This window comes from Thalassophryne amazonica, chromosome 13 (assembly GCF_902500255.1).
Source record: "Thalassophryne amazonica chromosome 13, fThaAma1.1, whole genome shotgun sequence".
In the NCBI taxonomy this organism is placed as follows: Eukaryota; Metazoa; Chordata; class Actinopteri; order Batrachoidiformes; family Batrachoididae; genus Thalassophryne; species Thalassophryne amazonica.
Genome location: NC_047115.1, coordinates 22,649,658 through 22,672,500, shown reverse-complemented (window position 1 = coordinate 22,672,500; position 22,843 = coordinate 22,649,658). Strand labels below are relative to the sequence as shown.

Genomic DNA, 22,843 nt, shown 5'->3' with positions numbered 1-22,843 from the left:
GTTTCAACATTTTTCTAAGCAAATGTTACCCCCACCCCCTTTATTGATTCATTAAAGGGGGAGTGCCTTCAAATAAGGCAGATTGTTAATTTGACAATATTGTAAAGTTGACAATATTGTAAAGTTCTCCACAGTTTAACAGCACATTTACTAACAAGTGCCATTTCTGGAAGATTTTTCTCTGGTTAGTGCGCTTGGTTTCAGTACAGAAGGTTCCCGGTTCAAACCCCACCCTTGCCACATTTCTCCATGTAATGTGGAGTTGCGTCAGGAAGGGCATCCAGCATAAAACCTGTTCCAATTCATGCATGCAGATCCACCTCCGATCTGCTGTGGCGACCCCGAGTGCAAACAAGGGAGCAGCTGAAGGAACTTACTTTTTTTTTTTTTTGCATTCATAACAAGTCTTACTATTCGGAAAATATGACTTACTGAAAATGTAAACAGGCTTTTCGCCTTTCTCAAAGTCCTTGCTGCTCTTCACTCATCACAATGCAGGAATTCCATAGAAAAACCTTGACATGTTGAGCGTCAACGTTTTAGTGCACAGCAGCACATGCAAATGCAACATCATGTTGCTTTGACCACTATAATATACAACCACAACCAGCGTCGCACTATAACTCATTCAGTTTATACTAAAACTAGATTGTCATCTTCAGCTGAGATGGTTTAGCTGTTCGCTTTTTTTTTTTGCACACCGTATCTGAGGCCTCCTTTGCTAATAATATGGTTGATGCTGACTGAAGATGCCAGTTCAACTTAGAAAAACTGACACACTTAAAATGAAGACGTGCTTTTTCTTTTCTCTCTCCTCTCATTGCACATACACACAAATGCGGGCACATCTTCACAAAGAGGGGGTTCACGCTGGAAGAGACAACCCCAGAGAGCTTTGACAAACTGATTTTCAGTCTGTACAAGCCAATTCTCTCTCTGCTGTTATTTTATTCTTCTTTCTTTCACCATCCATCTTCCCCCTGAGCCTTCTGTTCTGCAGGAAAGGTCATGTCTGTGTCACCTCTATGTTTAAAACTGAAAATTGCTGTATGTCACAGAGGACACGTGAGCTTAACCTCTAAAATTCAAAATCTGGTAATACCTGGTGGGTATCACAATAAACAGGAAAAAACAAACAAAACACCAAAGCCGAGCACTACACCAGCCACATTTGTCTGCATCAGCATCATTCATCATGTACTTGGGCAGATGCTCCTCTGGATTATCTCCACAAAACCTCCCCTCAGCCTGAAAACTGGCAAAGCTGCATCTGTAGTCATATTAATAATTTTCACTCACATCTCATCTGGGAATGTGGAACGCAAACGCTATGTTTAGCAGCTTATTTTTCATGTTTCCCTTTGCCTGGAGACGTAACATTAACTCTACAAATTATCATTAGCTTGTAAATATAGCTCACGTGATCACATTTTGCAGCAGATTGTTAGCTATCCAGTGCGCTAACATTAGCATGCTATTAGCTGACTTTGCTCAACCAGAACAGCTTTTTCAAATTGTTTGGAAAAAAAAAAAAAATCTATGACAGACTATATAAAATGACTCAACGAAATCAGCATCATCCGAATAATATTAGGATTCAAGTTACTATTTTTAAACGCTGTGGCGTTCTGGCATTGTCCACTAGGCATTTAGCATTAGCTTATTAGTGATTAATAGATTGTCAGAATAAAACACAATAGTTCATTTATGCAAACACACCACAAGTTTTGTAGCAGGTTTTTTTTTTTTTGGGGGGGGGGGGGGGGGGGGGTAATGTTAAAGTCGAAAGGTCAAAGTTGTTAAATCCAAGATACTGACGAATGTTAACTGAAGCCTGCAGAGCAGTATTAGTACTGGAATAGAAATACAATCACAGTACAAATGTACCACATATAGAATTTTGGGTGTTTAATCTGCTACTCATTTTTCTGATTCAGGATTCAATCCAAATTTGCTGCTGCTATGACAATTCCACTGCTTTTGGACCTTCATTGGTAATAACTATGTACCTTGTGGTGAAAACACCATTTGATTGCATCATCAGTCAGCTGATGTCAACAATCAACAGCTGTACCATGATGAGTAAGTTACTTTGTAACAAAGCCTTTGTCCGACAACATGGCAGCTGTGCGAGGGATCCTAGGCTCATGACTATTGAGATCAAGTGATGACGAGCTTTAGCTGTGTGAAAAGTTGTGGACAGAGTATGCGACATGCTGTATTACTACCAGTCAGCCTGGAGTCGACCCGAAGTCAGAAATAACACACTATCAACGTTGTCCCTGAGTGGTCTGTATGGGTTCATGATTGCACTCTCTATGAAGGTAAGGATCAGATGGGCAAACTAACATGCCTCCAGACACTCGATAATCAAAGTCAATAACACAGTGCTTCCAGTTTTAGGGTAAGTTTGAGCTCCTCAGGGCTTCTTTGGCTTAGGGAGACCTGAATGACCCACAGGAATCAGGATCCTGGCTTGTCCAGGGTCTTTGCTTGTCCCCTCTTTGGAAACATCAACACTGGAGTTGCTGCAGCTTGACAGCGATGCTCCATGAGGCTGAAACTCTGTAGTGCGACACAGACTTGGAATCTGCATCTGGTGTCCAGCATTAAAGCAGGGAAGGCCTCTAGATGGAGGAGGCAGCTGCTTGGTTCGGAAAAGCCCAAAGTGACATCTCGGTTTGAGAGAGGCAGAGCCACCAGAGACACCCTGCTTCAGTGCAGGGACAGATATATGCTTCTGGAGGAGAGGAGGCTGCAGGATACACGGCAAAGTCGAAGCAACAGGTCGAGGAGTGGCAGGATTGTGCGGTATCACAGTGGGGGCTCTAAAGTCACTCTGTGCTGGCAAGGCTGGACCGGCTCTGGCAGGTACCCCCTGTGGAGCAGCAGAGCCCGGGTGGTGGATGTTTGTGCTGAAGAGATAACTCTGCTTACTGAGGTCTGCTGGGCCTGGCGCATCTGCTGTGAGGCCATCAAGCACACAGTTAGAATCTGCATAGGCTCCTCCCACTGTGCTACCCAGTGTGATGTCACTGAGGGCCGCGATGGGGGGAGTTTTTAGTCGCCTTCCCTGGCGGAGATGCTCGCTGTTGCACGGGCTGGAGGGCTGTAGTATTTGAGGCTGTAGAAAAGAAGAAACATATTCTTCATGAGCAACAAAACACTTTGGTATAAGATGAGATTTAGAGGCTTGTTCTGGGTTTTAAACAGAAAGGCCAGTTTTGTTTTTCTAAGCCATTTTCAGAAAAGCACTCTGAATCAAAAGCTAAACTGAAGGCAACAGAGGCCAATCAACCTTTCCTGAACTTCCTCATTTACACTTGATAGTATTTCTTGTTAAGGCTTTAGGCCTTGAAACTACTGGACAGAAGTAGTCGTGATTCAGCACTTGAAAAGAGCACAGAGAATAACCTTCCCTGGAACGTACCGGAGTGAGAGTCATTTGTGTTCACTGCTTCAGACAGGACTCAAAATATTCCCAAAATCTACGACGCCTCCTGTCTGCATACATATGTTCTGAAGCTAACGCTAGACAAGACCTGAACGCACTGAAAAGGAAAGATGACATTTCCCTCCATCAGGGGACATATATGTTTATATTTTCGCCTACTCCATTTTGAACATGTCAGGAGAAGGAAATATGAAATGTAAATGTTTGAACATGTTTGAAATAAATAAATATTAAAATACAGGGCATAGAAACACCGGTCACAGCATAGGGCTTGTAAAAAATGTAGAATGTAGAAAAATGGATAAGCTCTATCCCAGTCGGCTTGTGTAAATAACTCAAAAACAATAAATTCTACATCTAGTAACTCACCAAATTAAAAAAGAATTTAATGAGGATGAAGCCATTAATTAAATGGTGGGTGGATACATTTGATGCACCACCTCAATCAATAAAGGAGCTTTGTTTTACTGATGCAATATCCTATAAATGTGTCTGCCACCTGCAGGATGCAGCACCTGTCTTCATGTGACCATCAGCTAAAAAAGAAAGTTTAGTGAGAAACATGATGCATACTGCACAGCCAAATATGTTACAAAATATACAAAATAATAGGAAAGTAAAACCAAAATTAAAGGCTGGATAGAATGTATGACTAGGGATGGTACCAAAATGTGTTGAAACCTTTGAACATCCCTGTTTCAGAACATTGTTCCAGAGCATGTATCCTGTATTTTGTACTGTAATATTAAACATATAACAGAAAGGGAAAGTAAAGCCAGAAAGACTGGACAGAATGTGCGGCTGGTGATGGTAAAGTTTGTCAGCACTGCAAATTAGTGATACCAAACTCAAAACACTGCTCTGCAGTGTTCTGAAACCTTTGCAACAACAGTATTTTGGAGCATTGTTCTACTTTGTACATTGTTCTACTTTCTTCTTTTAGTACAAAATATACAACAGGAAAGTAAAACCAGAATTTAAAAACAGAACATGACACTGATACCAAATCATTTCCTCCGTACTGCAAATTAATAACAGCAAACACGAAACCCTGTTTCGCTATATTTCAAAACCCTTGCAACACCAATGTTTTATAACAATGTCCTGGAGCTTGCATATTCTATGTTGTAGTGTAGTACAAAATATACAACATAACTGGAAAGTAAAGCCAGAATTTAAGGATGGAACAGATAATGAATAGAACATGTGGCTGGGGATGATACCAAAACTTTTTTCTGTACTGCAAATAAGTGATGACCAAATTGAAACACTGTTTCACAATGTTTCTAAAACTTTATTACACCCTTGTTTTGAAATGCTGTTCTAGAGTCTGTGTCAAAAGGAAGATGTTGAACACTGGCACCTGCTGGACAGTTCACTAATGTGCATCCATACCAAATTGTGAATTTCATATTTAAACAGTGGTGGGCACAGTTCAGCTAATCCGATAACAGCTCGAAGCTAATGTTTTTTGCTAGCAGATTAGCTTTTCAATAAGTTTTAAAACATCATCACACCATCATCTTCCAATAAATTTAGTTCCGATAACTTTCAGTCTGATAACATGTTTTTGCTGGTAAAGTGAGCAAAGTTTAATGGTCAAAAATGTTTGTAAACCCTAAAATCAAACATTTTACAGGGTGGGCTAATAAAATGTTACCACTTCTGTAATCCAAAGAAGAGGAGCATGGATTGAACATGTCATCAATTATTGAACTGTGCGGAAAACAAGAGACAAAGTGGGAAACCTTTGGTATCAAATGTTAATTTGATGCTTCTGTTACAAATCTGTAAATACAATTTTCAAATAAGTTCTCATTTCAAAAACTTGTGTACGATCAAAAAGTGGTAACATTTTATTGGCCCACCCTATAGTTCGTCTGTTGTGTAATCTCTACTTTTAAGATTAGGCTTAAAACTTTCCTTTTGTTGTGTGTTGGGGGGTGTGGCTGGATGTTTTGGTGTTCTTTTCTTTTCTTTGCTCTTCAGGTGGCATGAGAACTGATTTGTCTGTGGAGAAGGTGCTGGCTGAAGAATCCTCACCCTCATCAACATCATGTGTAGCACCTGTGACTGGTGCTCACATGCAACCTTAAAGACTTTCAGCTGAAGCAGATAATTGGATGGCGTTCTGCATTTAAGGCATGTGTGATTCAAGCAGAACTGCCGGGAACTCGACCTTGTGATGTCCGTTTGTGAGACGCTGAGGACCGCGCCTGGGTTTGACACGTCGAGCCCGTGAAGCAAGGAAGGGTGAGGACACTTGCTGTCAGCACACATTAAAGGTGATTAAGTGTTCGACTAATTGTTGATGGTAACTTGGTGTTTTGTTACGCAGTATACTGGAATTGTGATGAGAATTGTGCAGTTTGCTTCTCACTGCTGTGGCGTGCAGGATAAGTGATCCTCCACTTGTTGTGAGAAGCTGCTCATTTGCATAAAGTTAAAAAATACAGACCTGAATGTGTTGCTGGTGGCGTGTCTTTTGAAAGTTATTGTAACTGCTGACTTACCTCACCTCTTCTTTGCTTCACAAAGAGTCAGTTTGTCGTGTCCACCTGGGGGGTGTTTGACAGTGGTAGTGGGTCCAGGAGCGCCGGGCTTTGATCCTTGCAGGCGCTGGAGAGCGTACCAACAGTCACTCCACCAGAAGGACGCTATTTTTGTTTTTACACTTTTTAAGCACAGCGAGTGAAATAAATATATTGTTTTTGGAACCGCTTTTCTGGTTATTTGTAGCGCTGGGTTCCGTCTGACGCAGGTCCGCTCCTCAACCCGCATCAACACATAACACCTTTTTGCTAAAGCTTATAGTTAGGGCTGGATCAGGTGACCCTGAACCATCCCTTAGTTATGCTGCTATAGACGTAGACTGCTGGGGGGTTCCCATGATGCACTGTTTCTTTCTCTTTTTGCTCTGTATGCACCACTCTGCATTTAATCATTAGTGATCGATCTCTGCTCCCCTCCACAGCATGTCTTTTTCCTGGTTCTCTCCCTCAGCCCCAACCAGTCCCAGCAGAAGACTGCCCCTCCCTGAGCCTGGTTCTGCTGGAGGTTTCTTCCTGTTAAAAGGGAGTTTTTCCTTCCCACTGTAGCCAAGTGCTTGCTCACAGGGGGTCATTTTGACCGTTGGGGTTTTACATAATTATTGTATGGCCTTGCCTTACAATATAAGGCGCCTTGGGGCAACTGTTTGTTGTGATTTGGCGCTATATAAAAAAACAAATTGATTGATTGATTGTGTGTTTGTAGCAAACTGGCTGCCTGTTGCTGATGACATCATCATTAAGTGCAAGATGTGATTGGCCAGTCGACGCAGGGAGCTTTGTTGGTAGTGTAGTTCAGGTTCACTTTGGACGTTACAGTGAGTGAATCTGCTCAACACAAAAACAAAACGGACTAATTTTAACATTATTTTATTTCTTTGTGGCTGTAATTTAATCATCAAGACTCGGTGGGGGAGAGGAACTCTCACGGCGCAGCTGTGTGTACAGAGGGACTTTTCTTCACCTTTAGACACTGTTTTGGATTTTTTTAAAAAGGACGCTTTATGTGGATTATTTATTCAGATGAATCCCACTGAAACTAACAGGTAAGAATTTATATTTACTACGTGTATTTTACTCTGCCAGTCAATGCATTAATGGATGTATTTTGGTTGTTTAAGCCACAGAGTTAAAAGCATGTGAAAAAAGCAGCAACTTTTTAGTTCATAAATGACGGTGTATCTAATACCAAGATAAACTGTGATTTCTAATACTGTGTTTTACTGCTATTGAAAGATGACAGTGTTTGGGGTTTTATTTTTTTATTCAATCATTTTTCATGGATTCTTATGTTTGTGATCCTTGAATTTACCCAGCAGTGAAAAGTGAAACTGGTTTACCAGAAGCCGACAGTGTAATCTGATGTGGCCGTGTCCAAATCAATACTAAAAGTTATCGGTTATCTGTAATAAAGGTAAATTTTTTAGCAGTTTATTGGTTCAGCGTCATAAAAGATAACTTTTCAGTTATTGGATTAATGGTTATCAAAGTTAATTTTTTGGTTTGCAATACCCACCGCTGTATTTAAAAGGTGACACTGTGCAGAGTTTGTACACACGCTAGCGCATACTGTGCATTGGTTAAAAAGAAAATAACTAATACGTTTGCATAATCTTAACAGTCACAGCACTGGTGCTAAATGTCATCAACAGCTTGAGATCAGGGTTCTTAAACATAATTAAAATAAGGGGTGTTTATGCGTATTAAAGTTCAGCCATTTACTTTTGAATTTCATTAGGAATTTTGTTTTAAGTCACCATTATAAAAAAATAATAATAATAACCATCTTATATAATATTGTGTTAAAGGGATGGGTTGTAGTTGTATTCCTTAAGTGTAATGAAAACATGTCCAGATTAGAAAAAAAGAGCACTGTGAATTAGCCACTGTGTGAACATATTTCTTACATCATTTATATATAGACTTTGTGAATAGCTTAGAATTTTTCCTTTTTACAAAACCATTATGCCATTTTAAGTATGAGACTACCTGCTCTAAGGCATGCACAGATGGTGTTACTGGCTCTTTTGGCCATCTGAAAGCATAGAACTGGCCTTGTTCCTGCTTAGGTTCTTTGCACATCTGTAGGTGGAGTAGAAATGAATCAGTCTGGAGCCACAAATCATTAAAGCACACACACTCCATTTATGATCTGCTAGAAGTCAAAAACATTTACATGTTCTTTTAGAATGTGCACGCACAGCTGTGCAGGTCAAGCTCCTGTTACTGAGGTCGGAGGAGATGTCCGAGGCCACAGCTCCATCTCCTGGTCTCCTTACACAATGCGTCCACTCCTCTGCTATTCACCCCCATGGTACCTCTTAGTGTGCGTGTACTGTTCTAGCGGCATGTTATCTTTTTTAATGCAAGTACACAGTTTGTAAAGTTTATTGACACATTTCCAAATATACTGTAATTAAGCTACTTCAGAAAATGGATCTGAACAGCCTGCAAGCTATGATATATTTTCAGCTCCAGCACTTAAAGGATGATTCAGTCTGTGGGTGAGCAATCGCAGTTCATTTAAAAGCACAACAGAAAGTGTTTTCAAGTCTTTTCATAATGTTCTCTTAATCATTGCTCAATGAGATTGTAAGGACATTATTAAAGGAGCAAACTGCACTAAAGTGTTATAGATTAAAAAAAAAACAAAAAAAACTTTGCTGCTCCTTTTTTGTTCTTAGTTAGCATTACTGCAGTTGACGGTAAAATAAAAAATTATGGGCTGAAATGTTCATCTGCAGGAGAACTATACCACTGCAAAAAAGTACAGTTTGCATTGGAGCTTATAACTATAAGTAGACCAGCCGGAAATAGTCTGTCAGTGACAGCATCGTGCAGTACCTTTATGATATCATCCTCCACTTTGATGCAGTTTTGCAACTGTCTGCCAAGGAAACTAATCATTAGCAGCAATCACTCTGAGCTTGTTACTGTGCTGCTAAAGGGAGAAAATAAAACACTCCGCTGCGAAGACAGCTATCAATCCAAAAGAAAATGCACGTTTCCTGCAGAAATTGACCCATTTGCAAAACAATCTACAGACATCTGGAAGAAGTGAGGGTCCACTTTAACAAACGCCATCTCCATCAAGTTTTATGTGTGTCTTTGTTTGCTGCATGTGTGTGATGAGAACAGCAACATGAGTGATTTTAATAAGAATGGAAATGATCCCCATTTAGTCACTTGGAAGACAAGATGATTGCAGTGCAGAGTCACATGGGAGTGGCAACAGGGTGGCAGATCTATTTCAGAGCTAGATTAAACCTGACAGGAATACGGTGTAGCTGGCAGTGAAGAATGTAGATTTGAAATGTGTTTGTGTATTACCTATGAAAACAGTGTTATTACACAACCCATGAGACTGCCCAGATATGTCCATTGCATGCAGTGTTTCAACTGATGTCCTAACTAGTGGAGTTAAAATAAATGCGCTCGGGACACATGTAGAATGCTTTTAGAACCAACAAGGTTATTACTTCCACAACAAACAGGGTGTTTCAGGTGGCTCCCTCAGTGGATTAAAGCACCACTTTTGGTATAATGCTTGTAGATGACTGAACATGTCATTTTAGTCTAACAGCCTCCACAACAAAAAAAAAAAACCAACAAATTGCAAGATTATCAATATAAATGAAAAATGCGGGGGAGGAAAAATGTAAGTCATAAGAAGATCACATGGTTTCTAAAATTTGAAATTCTGATCGACCTGAATTCACTTAGGTCAGAGTCTGGGAACATGGGTGTCACCGTATCCGTCACACAACAGAACCAGAACAGAATGGAATCCATCTGAACCCCAAATGGTTTCTGGGTATTTTGTCCTCCTGAAATATTTTTTCCCCTCACTGTTGGCTCATTGTTTACTCCACCTGCAAGTCCTGTACCTTAATGGAAATGGCACAGTCATGACTAGAATTAGCTATAACACAAAAAAGCCATTAAATAAGAAAAAAAAAAATATACAGTTGTGCTCAAAAGTTTGCATACCCTGGCGGAATTTTTGTTTTTTGGCCATTTTTCAGAGAATATTAATGATAACACAAAAACTTTTTTTTCACTCATGGTTAGTGGTTGGGTGAAGCCATTTATTGTCAAACAACCAGGTTTACTATTTTTAAATCATAATGACAACACAAACTACTCAAATGACCCTGATCAAAAGTTTACATACCTCTGTTCTTAATAACATGTATTGCTCCCTTTAACATCAGTGACAGCTTGGAGTCTTTTGTGGTAGTTGTGGACGAGGCTCTCTGACGGTAAAGCTGCCACTGAATATGTTTCGGACTTTATTTACATCAATTACAAAGAAATACAAACAATATGGCACTCTATGGTAAATCTGCATGGAGTAGACCGTTCTCAAAAACTGAGTGACTGTGCAAGAAGTAGAAGAGTGAGGAAAGCCACCAAGACACCCAGACAACCCAGAAGAAGTTATAGGCTTACATGGCTGTGATTGGAGAAATTATGCACAGTGCAAGCTTTGCATTTTGTATCACCAGTTATCCATCTTCATGATGAAGTGCTATAGAGGAGGATTTTCTTAAAAAGAAGACCTGAAAGTTTAGCTACAAATTGCCAGAAGGTACATCTGAGATGCAAGCCTGGATTTGATCTGTTTTGGTGAAAGAAAATCCTTCTCTGCGCTACTCCACTATGAAGCTAAGAGTAGTGATACAAAACGCAAACCTTGCACTGTGCACAATTTCTCCAATCACAGCCACATAAATCCATAACTTCTCCTGGGTTGTCTGGGTGTCTTGGTGGTTTTCCTCACTCTTCTCCTTCTTGCACAGTCATTCAGTTTTTGAGAACTTTCTACTCCATGCAGATTTACCATAAAGTGCCATACTGTTTGTATTTCTTTGTAATTAATGTAAATAAAGTCCAAGACAAATTCAGTGGCAGCTTTGCCATCAGACAGCCTCGTCCACAACCACCACAAAAGACTCCAAGCTGTCACTGATGTTAAAGGGGGCAACACACGGTATTAAGAAAAGGAGTATGTAAACTTTTGATCAGGGTCATTTGGGTAGTTTGTGTTATTATGATTTAAAAGAGTAAACCTGGTTGTTTGACAATAAATGGCTTCACCCAACCACTAACCATGAGTGGGAAAAAAAGTTTGTGTTATTCATATTCTCTGAAAAAATGGCCAAAAAACAAAAATTCCGCCAGGGTATGTAAACTTTTGAGTACAACTGTATATAAAGTTGAATTTCTTTAAATTTACTTTACTAAAATTTTAGAAGGAGTTATCGTTTTCTATGCTACTTCTTTCCTTCCTGTTCTTGCTGTCTCAGCTCGAGACTAAGTCAAAGATTGAATTTTTGTCATGCATCTGTTTGTTTTGTTTATGAGAATCTGAATAGCGCAAAGGGTTTATTTTTCACTTTTTGTGACATTTTACTGAAACATCACTATTTTAAGATTAGACTTTGTTGTGTGGGCCGCTGAAGAGGAGGTACTGCTGGCCCACCACCACCAGAGGGCGCCCTGCTTGGAGTGCGGGCTCCAAGCACGAGAGGGCGCCAGACCCAGAAGAAGTGACAGCTGTCACTCATCCTCTGCACCAGCTGTCACTCGTTCATCATCACCACCATAAAAGCCGGACTGCAACTCCACCTCCCCGCCAAGAAATCGACTACCATTACCAAGGTAATTTCTCTGTGAACTTAAGACTGTGTATCTGACTAAACTCTTCTTTGCAGCCGTTTTCCTGTCGGTGAGACTCGTCTGTGGAGGTGGCGTTTGAGGTGTTCAGCGACAGCTTCGCAACACCTCCCACCCAGATAAGTGCTCAAACAGGAGCTGCACGAGTGTGTGATTGGAGGTGGAGGTGCTTCCTCCCTCTCTGACTGTGGATTTACTGAGTGTGCGGACTCACACTCACTCATCATATTTCTGCTTTCTGCCAGCAGTACCAGGGTCGACAGCCGAAGACAGAGGCCACCTGGGGACTCGGGACTTGGCGGCTCCGGTGTTCTTCAGACCGTTGGTGGTGGAAGCCGTGTAGGGACGCGGCTTCTCTCTCGTCGGGGGTCTTCTATCTTCGAGCCTGCCCACACGTCACCTGGTGTTAAATTGACTGTGCAGATTACAGTACGTTTCGTTGTGTATTATCACAACATTAAATTGTTACCTTTTTTGGCTTATTCATTGTCCGTTCATTTGCGCCCCCTGTTGTGGGTCCGTGCTACGACACCTTCCCAACAGGATTTCTCGGCCATCGTCATGGATTCCGAGGGGCGTCAACCCGAGCTTGAACGGCCAATGGAAGAGCCAGGAGCGCAGGCGTCAGCGGGAGGCGTGTTGAGTGAGCTGCAGCAGATCTTAACCGCCTTCACGGCTCGGTTAGATTTAGTGACTGAGCAGAGTGTCCTCCTTAATTGGAGGGTGGAGGCTCTCACCGCCAGGGTGGAAGCGCGCGATCAGGGCGCTGCTGCAGCCACTCCTCTGGCTGGTCCTGGGCCTGTATCAGACGTTCCACTGGTCGTTCAACGAACCCCCCCACCGTCCCCTGAAGCATACATAAGCCCTCCGGAACCGTACGGGGGCTGTGTCGGGACGTGCGTGGACTTCCTCATGCAGTGTTCGCTCATCTTTTCACAGCGCCCTGTCATGTACGCATCAGACGCTAGCCGGGTGGCTTATGTTATTAATTTGCTTCGAGGAGAGGCACGCGCATGGGCTACAGCGCTTTGGGAGCAGAATTCACGGCTCCTAACGTCTTATACTGGGTTTGTACGGGAGTTCAAACAAGTGTTTGATCATCCCAACAGAGGCGAGACCGCTTCGAACGTGCTGCTGTCGATGAGACAGGGGCGCCGTAGCGCAGCCGAGTATGCAGTCGACTTCCGCATCGCGGCAGCGAGGTCCGGCTGGAATAACGTTGCGCTCCGCGCCGCCTTTGTAAATGGACTGTCCCCGGTCCTTAAGGAGCACCTACTGGCTAAGGAGGAACCGCGGGATTTTGACGGGCTTGTCGATTTAGTTATACGCTTAGACAACCGTTTAAACGAGCATCGTCGGGAGCAGGCCGGGGGGCGTGACCGGGCACGAGCCGTCCCTCCCCCTTCCGGTTCCGACAAGGTGACGTCGTCCCCACGCTTCACTGCCAGAGAGCTCCGTGTGGCTACAGCTCCCCCTGCTGAGGAGGCTATGGACACGAGCAGGGCCAAATTAAAATCAAATATCAGACAAAGGAGGCTGGCCCGCGGGGAGTGTTTTGTCTGCGGCTCTTGCGAGCACATGCAGAAGGACTGCCCTAAAACGGTCAAACTACAACGCCCGTCCTTAGAAACTGGGCTAAGGGTGGGCCATAACACGCACACGGGAAAACCCTGCAAATCTGCACGAATCCCAGTAACAATCCTTTGTGGGGATTTAACCCTTCACGCCCCAGCACTGGTAGACACGGGGTCTGAAGGGAATCTGCTGGACAGCAGATGGGTAAAGGAAGTAGGGCTCCCTCTGGTGGCTCTGCCGGCACCATTGCAGGTGCGAGCACTAGATGGCACCCTGCTTCCATTAATCACACATCAGACACAACCAGTGACTTTGGTTGTGTCTGGGAATCACAGGGAGGAGATGGTGTTACCTGTAGCTCAGTTATATGCATAAATGTGCATTTTGTGGAAGCTCTGAGGTTAAATTAGATAAAAGACCCAAAAGAAGCATCATACTACAAATGGTGCTTTTATCTAGCCATTGTTCACAGGTACTGAAAAGTAATTAACTGATTACATCTGGCCTGTTCACATGAGAAATATATATATTAAAAAAAGTCTTCTCAGAATGAGTTACCAATGCATGGGCTATGGTTCATATATACATTGCTTACTAAACCAGAACACACTAGAACGAAGATAACAGTGTTCCCAGTAATATCTACAAGCATAAAGCAAGGCAGAAATGTCAAAATCCCACAGAGAACAGTTAAATTAAATATGAAAAACAGAAAGGATTTAATGAGATCGCTAAAACTTCAACACCTGACCCATAAAATCTCAGAGAGCCCAAATGTGCACCAAATAAAGATATTACACACAAATGTATACAAAACAGCAGCTGAGTGCCAAAAAAACATGCAGATGTAGAGGCGCATGCTTCACGTGCACAACATCATGCCAAAACACAGAATGGGGGGGTTGGGGGGGGGCTGCTGAGACAGCAGCATGTTGATTCCGTGTTAAAGAAAGGGTTACTGTACCACGCTCTGTCAGTGAAGTACTGCACTAGGGGCTCCACTCCTTGCAAAAAGCATTATGTGCAGAAGAGAGAAAACATGGGAGACTTGTTTACAGACAGGAAAGACCGAGCAGAGAAAATGGAGAAACAGCATAAATACAGAGAGAAAGAGAGACAGGGAGCACAATAGTGGTCATAGACACATATGAAACAATTCTGAAGGGTTAAAAAAACTCTTTAGGTCATACTGAGCTAAAACAGGGAAGAAAAGGCCACACACAAAATGTAACTGCTGCATCCTGTGCTGACAGAGACCTGTACAACAATTCTAATTCCTTCACTAATCTCTGAGCTGGCACTTTGTCTTTTCTGTACTTTTCTGTGATTTAATACTGGCAGGAAGTCAGAGCTGCTCTGTTTATAGTCAGAGCTCCCAGTGGGGATGTCAGAGAATTATTGGTTTATTCAAACAAAAATACACTTGTTTTCCTCTGTTGTCTCTCTCATCTTGTATGCCTGAGTGAAAACCAATGACATTTTAGTAGATTTGTCATTTTAAGTCTTAAGCTGTTTCAACCAACTGTACAGAAATTCTGTAAATGCTTTTTCTTAATTAGTTTGTTACCTCAAGGTGGGAGCCAAGTCACTCTGATGCCACTTTAAAGCTGTAAACACTTCTGTTAAAATCTTCTTTGTCTTTCGGCTGTTCCCGTTAGGGGTCGCCACAGCAGATCAATCGTTTCCATCTCACCCTGTCCTCTGTATCTTCCTCTGTCACACCAACCACCTGCATGTCCTCTCTCAGCACATCCATGAACCTCCTCTTTGGTCTCCCTCTTCTCCTCCTGCCTGGTGGCTCCATCCTCAGCATCCTTCTCCCTATATACCCTGGGTCCCTCCTCTGCACATGTCCAAACCATCTCAATCTCGCCTCTCTGACTTTGTCTCCAAACTGTCCCACCTGAGCTGTCCCTCTGATATGTTCATTCCTAATCTTGTCCATTCTTGTCACTCCCAAAGAGAATCTCAACATCTTCAGCTCTGCCACCTCCAGCTCTGCCTCCTGTCTTTTTGTTAGTGCCACTGTCTCTAAACCATACAACATAGCTGGTCTCACTACTGTTTTGTAAACTTTCCCCTTCACTCTTGCTGATATTCTTCGGTCACAAATCACTCCTGCCACCTTTCTCCACCCACTCCACCCTGCCTGCACTCTCTTCTTCACCTCTCTACCACACTCTCCATTACTTTGAACAGTTGACCCCAAATATTTAAACTCATCTACTTTCACCACTTCTACTCCTTGTAACTGCACTATTCCACTGGGCTCCCTCTCGTTCACACACACATGTACTCAGTCTTGCTTCTATTGACTTTCATTCCCCTTCTCTCCAAAGCATATCTCCACTTCTCCAGACTAGACTCAACTTGCTCTCTACTCTCACTACAGATCACAATGTCATCTGCAAACATCATAGTCCATGGGGACTCCTGTCTGATCTCATCTGTCAACCTGTCCATCACCACTGCAAACAAGAAAGGACTCAGAGCTGATCCTTGGTGTAATCCCACCTCCACCTTGAATGAGTCTGTCATTCCGACTGCGCATCTCACCGCTGTCACACTATTCTTGTACATGTCCTGCACTACCCTAACATACTTATCTGCCACTCCAGACTTCCTCATACAATACCACAACTCTTCTCTTGGCACCCTATCATAAGCTTTTTCTAAGTCCACAAACACACAATGTAACTCTTTCTGTCCTTCTCTGTACTTTTCCAACAGTATTCTCAGAGCAAACATTGCATCTGTAGTGCTCTTTCTCGGCATGAAACCATATTGCTGCTCACAGATCTTCACCTGTTTTCTAAGCCTAGCTTCTACTACTCTTTCCCATAACTTCATGCTGTGGCTGATCAGCTTTATGCCTCTGTAGTTACTGCAGCTCTGCACATCACCCTTGTTCTTGAAAATAGGAACAAGCACACTTCATCTGCACTCCTCAGGCATCCTCTCACTTTCCAAGATTTTATTAAACAATCTGGTTAGAAACTCTACTGCCATCTCTCCTAGACATTTCCATGCCTCCACTGGAATGTCATCTGGACCAACTGCCTTTCCACTCTTCATCCTCTTCATAGCAGCCCTCACTTCTTCCTTGCTAATCTCTTTTACTTCCTGATTTACTCTCGCCACATCATCCAGCCTTTTCTCACACTCATTTTCTTTATTCATCAACTCTTCAAAATATTCCCTCCACCTTCTCAGCACACACTCCTCACTTGTCAGCACATTACCATGTGCATCTTTTACCACCCTAACCTGCTGCACATCCTTTCCAGCTCTGTCCCTTTGTCTGGCCAATCGGTACAAGTCCTTTTCTCCTTCCTTACTATTCAACTTCTTGTACAGCTCACACTATGCCTTTTCCTTTGCTTTTGCCACTTCTCTTCTCGCCTTACGCCGCATCTCCTTGTACTCCTGTCTACTTTCTTCATCTCTCCGACTATCCCAAAACTTTTTCGCCAACCTCTTTCTCCTTATGCTTTCCTGGACCTCTTCATTCCACCACCAAGTCTCCTTGTCTTCCTTCCACTGTCCAGATGTCATACCCAGTACTGCCCTAGCTGTCTCCCTCACCACATCTGCAGTACTCTTCCAGTTGTCCAAAATTGCTTCCCCTCCAACTAGTGCTTCTCTCACCTGCTCGCTAAATTTCACACAACAGTCTTCCTCCTTCAGCTTCCACCATCTGATCCTTTGTTGAGCTCTCACTCTCTTCTTCTTCTTTACCTCTAAAGTCATCCTACAAACAACCATCCTATGCTGTCTAGTGACACTCTCTCCTGCTACCACCTTACAGTCTGTGATTTCTTTTAGCTTGCATCTCCTATAAAGAATGTAGTCCACCTGTGTGCACCTTCCTCCACTCTTATATGTTACCCTGTGCTCCTCCCTTTTCTTAAAGTAGGTATTCACCACAGCCATTTCCATCCTTTTTGCAAAATCAACTACCATCTGTCCTTCCCCATTCCTATCCTTGATACCATATCTACCCATTACTTCCTCATCACCTCTGTTCCCTTCACCAACATGCCCATTGAAGTCTGCTCCTATCACCACTCTTTCATGCTTGGGCACACTCTCCACCACCTCATCTAACACACTCCAGAAATCTTCTTTCTCCTTCATCTCACAACCTACCTGTGGGGCATATGCACTGATGATATTCATCATCACCCCTTCAATTTCCAACTTCACACTCATCACCCTGTCAGACACTCGCTTAACCTCCAACACACTTTTAACATACTCTTCCTTTAAAATGACCCCAACACCATTTCTCTTCCTGTCCTCACCATGGTACAACAACTTGTACCCACCGCCGATGCTCCTGCTCTTACTTCCCTTCCACTTGGTCTCTTGCACACACAATATGTCTACCTTTCTCCTCTCCATCATATTAGCCAGCTCTCTCCCTTTACCAGTCATACTACCAACATTCAAAGTCCCCACTCTCATTTCCACCCTTCTAGTTTTCTTCTTCTCCCGCTGTTCGTGGCAATGTTTTCCTCCTCTTCTTCGTCATCGTCTTCGCCCAGCAGTAGCCCAATTTCCACCGGCACCCTGTTGGGCCATAGCACTGGTGGCGGACGTTGTTAACCCGGGCCGCGACCGATCCGGTATGGGAATTAGATTCTGAGTCTGTGTTTTGAAGGTTCGGTCAGATCGGCACACAGAAATGATCACACAGACTGCATTTTGCTAGAATAAAAAGGCGTATATTTATTCCCCACAAAAGCAGTTACATCAAACACAAGTGGTTGCAGCGCATTTTTCTCTTACCGTGACGCCTTTAAGGTGGAGAGCCAACACCTTCAGCAGAGTGCGCCTGTCAACCGGCTGGGCGTTCGTACGTTAACCCGCAGCAGACTCTGTTGAAGCATGGTTCTACTCCCTCTTTTCTAGTGTGTCCGCGAAGGGAGGGTGAGTGGCCAACTCAACCTCCCTGGCGCACATAATTTCTTTAATCAACAGGCATCTGAAAGTTATTTCAAAGATATAATAAAAGCAGTTCTTCACTCCCAGTTCATAATGATCCCAGCATGCTTCACTCCCAGTCGTTAGTGGCTACGAAAACAAAGTCGTGCTATCAGTGTAATAATAACAAGTACATCCAGCTCTTCGCTCCCAGTTCAGACTGACCCCAGAGTGCTAAAACAAAATTAAACAACAAATACATTCTCAGGGTTACGTTAAGACAGGTGCAAAACAGCACAATAACATTTATTATACATTCCACTCTTGGTGTTTTGCACCAGTCAATTTATGTAACCAGCAACAGATTCAGGTAAGGCTGGGCTCCAGCCTATTCCAACGATTATGTCCTGCCATAGCATTTCCCACATTTCTTCTAGTGATTCACAAACAAAATTTTGAGTAATATAGTCGTGATTATACCTGTCCCAAACAATATACTCATATACAAAACCCGATGTTGTGGGGTCTAATGTAACATTATATTGGTTTACTCCAAAAGGATCATGAATTAACAGTGTCAGTTTCATCGCATTCGTTGAAATATTACCCATTCCACCTCTCGCCTTAAACGTATAACATAGATACATGTAAAAGTGTTACAAAAAGTCATCACACATATTGCTATAATTAATAGTATCAAAGGTGGCACTAAGGTACTCCTGGCAGTGACAGACATCCCTGAAAAGATATCCCACCAATGATGTGCTGATGCTTGCTGTACTAATTTTGCCACATGTTTTACCCGGTCACTAGCTATCAATGTAGACACCATGAGACTGGAGATGTTGGACGTATGTGACTCTATTAATTGCTGAATTTCCGTAGATTGTTCCAATGCGCATTTGAAATGCTCCAGGGAAAGACTCCATGGGGAATGCAATACATCCCATTGTACCGAAGTCAGCCGACTTGATACAGAATAATTAGTCAAACGATACGTCCGGTCTCCCCAATGCCATAAGTGCACATTGTTCAGGCAGCCAGTAAACGGAACCGAAGGTACTTGTGAATTATTTTTCATTGTTGCAACACACAGAGCATGTGGGCCGATCTGCCACAACATTTCTCTTGGCCTGGGAGGTGGTTGAGGGGCCATACCCGCTGTACCCGCTGCCACTGCTGTAACTGTAGCCACCGCCGCCGCTGTATCCGCCAAACCCACTGGAGACCCCGCTGGAGTAGGTGCTCCTCATGCTCTCCAAAGGCATACCACCGTAGCTTGAGCTCTGTGTTGAAATGTTGATTGCTTTGATGCCGCTGGCCAGCCTGTCCTCCTCTCCCTCCAGGAGTTTTCTGTAGGTTGCAATCTCAATGTCCAGAGCTAGCTTGACATTCATCAGGTCCTGGTATTCTCTGATCTGGCGGGCCATGTCCTGTTTGGCTCTCTGCAGGGCCTCCTCGAGGTCCTTGATACGGCCTTTAGCATCCTTCACTGCCATCTCACCACGCTCCTCAGCCTCAGCAATCTGGGCCTCAAGGTTGGCACGCTGTCCTTTGACGGCATCGATCTCCGATGTGAGTCTCTGGATCATGCGGTTGAGATCGGAGATTTCTGTCTTGGTAGCTCTGAGGTCATCTCCATATTTGGTTGCAGATGACTGCATTTCTTCATACTTGGTCTTGTACCATGTCTCAGCCTCACCGCGGCTGCGGTTGGCGATGTCCTCATACTGAGATCGCACTTCAGCCACAATCGCATCCATGTCCAGGTTGCGGCTGTTGTCCATCTCCACAATTACTGATGTGTCCTTGATCTGGCTCTGGAGTTCACGCAGTTCCTCTTCATAGATCTGCCTGAGGAAGTTGATCTCATCTGTCAGACCCTCCAGCTTGGCCTCCAGCTCAACCTTATTCATGTAGGCTTCATCGACATCCTTCTTGATGAGAACAAAGTCATTCTCACACTCGGTACGCTTGTTGATTTCATCCTCATACTTGTTCTTGAAGTCTTCAACCAGGCCCTGCATGTTGTGCAGGTCGGCCTCCAGCTTCATCTTGTCATTGCCCAGGCTGTCCAGCTGTCTGCGGAGGTTAGCAATGTAGGCTTCGAACATGGCGTCAATGTTGGAGCGGGTGGTGGTCTGACCCTGCAGCAGGTTCCACTTGGTCTCCAGCATTTTGTTTTGCTGTTCCAGGAAGCGAACCTTGTCAATGAATGAGGCAAAGCGGTTGTTCAGGGTCTTGATCTGCTCCTTTTCCTGGGTGCGCACAGCTTGGATATTGGGGTCAATCTCGAGGTTCAGGGGGGCCAGCAGGCTCTTGTTCACAGTTACAGCAGTGGCAGCGGGTACAGCGGGTATGGCCCCTCAACCACCTCCCAGGCCAAGAGAAATGTTGTGGCAGATCGGCCCACATGCTCTGTGTGTTGCAACAATGAAAAATAATTCACAAGTACCTTCGGTTCCGTTTACTGGCTGCCTGAACAATGTGCACTTATGGCATTGGGGAGACCGGACGTATCGTTTGACTAATTATTCTGTATCAAGTCGGCTGACTTCGGTACAATGGGATGTATTGCATTCCCCATGGAGTCTTTCCCTGGAGCGTTTCAAATGCGCATTGGAACAATCTACGGAAATTCAGCAATTAATAGAGTCACATACGTCCAACATCTCCAGTCTCATGGTGTCTACATTGATAGCTAGTGACCGGGTAAAACATGTGGCAAAATTAGTACAGCAAGCATCAGCACATCATTGGTGGGATATCTTTTCAGGGATGTCTGTCACTGCCAGGAGTACCTTAGTGCCACCTTTGATACTATTAATTATAGCAATATGTGTGATGACTTTTTGTAACACTTTTACATGTATCTATGTTATACGTTTAAGGCGAGAGGTGGAATGGGTAATATTTCAACGAATGCGATGAAACTGACACTGTTAATTCATGATCCTTTTGGAGTAAACCAATATAATGTTATTGTTTGGGCAAAATTTTGTTTGTGAATCACTAGAAGAAATGTGGGAAATGCTATGGCAGGACATAATCGTTGGAATAGGCTGGAGCCCAGCCTTACCTGAATCTGTTGCTGGTTACATAAATTGACTGGTGCAAAACACCAAGAGTGGAATGTATAATAAATGTTATTGTGCTGTTTTGCACCTGTCTTAACGTAACCCTGAGAATGTATTTGTTGTTTAATTTTGTTTTAGCACTCTGGGGTCAGTCTGAACTGGGAGCGAAGAGCTGGATGTACTTATTATTACACTGATAGCACGACTTTGTTTTCGTAGCCACTAACGACTGGGAGTGAAGCATGCTGGGATCATTCTGAACTGGGAGTGAAGAACTGCTTTTATTATATCTTTGAAATAACTTTCAGATGCCTGTTGATTAAAGAAATTATGTGCGCCAGGGAGGTTGAGTTGGCCACTCACCCTCCCTTCGCGGACACACTAGAAAAGAGGGAGTAGAACCATGCTTCAACAGAGTCTGCTGCGGGTTAACGTACGAACGCCCAGCCGGTTGACAGGCGCACTCTGCTGAAGGTGTTGGCTCTCCACCTTAAAGGCGTCATGGTAAGAGAAAAATGCGCTGCAACCACTTGTGTTTGATGTAACTGCTTTTGTGGGGAATAAATATACGCCTTTTTATTCTAGCAAAATGCAGTCTGTGTGATCATTTCTGTGTGCCGATCTGACCGAACCTTGTGTTTCAAAACAGTCTGCATAGTTGACAAATCCTGACGCAACCCTCCTCATTTATCCGGGCTTGGGACCGGCACTCAGAATGTACTGGCTGCACACCCCAAAATAATCTATAATAAAAACGTGCAGTACATTTGACAATGAAAGAACCTGAGGAAAAATAATCCGTGATACATTCAATACACCTCAGCCGTTTATTCAAGCCCGAGCCTCGCCAGGATAGATCAAAACACAGCGTGGGTTCTTCTGTTTATCATTTTTGCTTTTCACACATTCACATGTGTGCTGATTATGAAGTCTATTTACCCACTTTTTTCCTCTTTTACCTGCCTCTGCTACTAGGCACCTCATCAGCACAGAACAATACAAAAACTTTGTCTGGGTTCACTAAGAGCTTGTTGTGACTGTGGACATGTCTTTCACATGATGTCCAATTGGTGCCAAAAGAAAAAAAAAAGTTCAGGCAAATGTGCAAAAAATTTCTAAACATTTCATTTTTCATGTCCAAAGCAAAGACTCTGTATGATTATAAAGATGCAGGAAATGGCTACATATAAATACTGCCGACAAACACACATTTCCTATATTAAATTATGGGATCTTAATTTAGAATGAATGTCAAAGCATGAGGGGTGACAGCAGTTAAGTAACAAAATGTGGCTCCAGTGTTCTTTAAAATCAAATACAAACTAACAGACATCTTTCATAGCTCCAGCCAAAGTTACACATGATTTTGCCTTTCTCCCACGGAGCAGCCAGTGGGCTAGAAGTCAAAGGTCAAGTTCACTGAAGGATGCTTTGTAAAAATCCTGGGAGCGCAGCAATTTCTTTTATAACTTTATAATTTCTTTTATAACTTCTTTTATAACTGTTTGTCACCAAATGTGATATGTATGTTTGGCATATTAACCCCAAGAAGCCTACTGTCCTTGTGATCAAAAGGTCAAAGG

The 22,843-nt window shown here is 43.2% G+C and overlaps 2 protein-coding genes across 2 annotated transcripts in view; both read right to left on the bottom strand.

Annotated features, from left to right (window-relative positions):
* Nucleotides 1–530: 530 nt before the first annotated feature.
* ccser2a (coiled-coil serine-rich protein 2a) overlaps nucleotides 531–22,843 on the bottom strand; it is a 98,386-nt gene continuing 76,073 nt past the window's right edge. Inside the window, 1 exon segment of the mRNA XM_034184574.1 lies at nucleotides 531–3,124. Within this exon segment, the coding sequence (XP_034040465.1) occupies nucleotides 2,420–3,124 (705 nt within the window). The 3' untranslated portion in view covers nucleotides 531–2,419.
* LOC117523211 (keratin, type II cytoskeletal 8-like) lies at nucleotides 19,293–20,545 on the bottom strand (the record flags this gene model as incomplete). The annotated part of the gene is made up of 1 exon (XM_034184662.1): nucleotides 19,293–20,545. A coding segment is annotated over exon 1 (1,068 nt), but the record flags the coding sequence as incomplete, so codon positions are not given.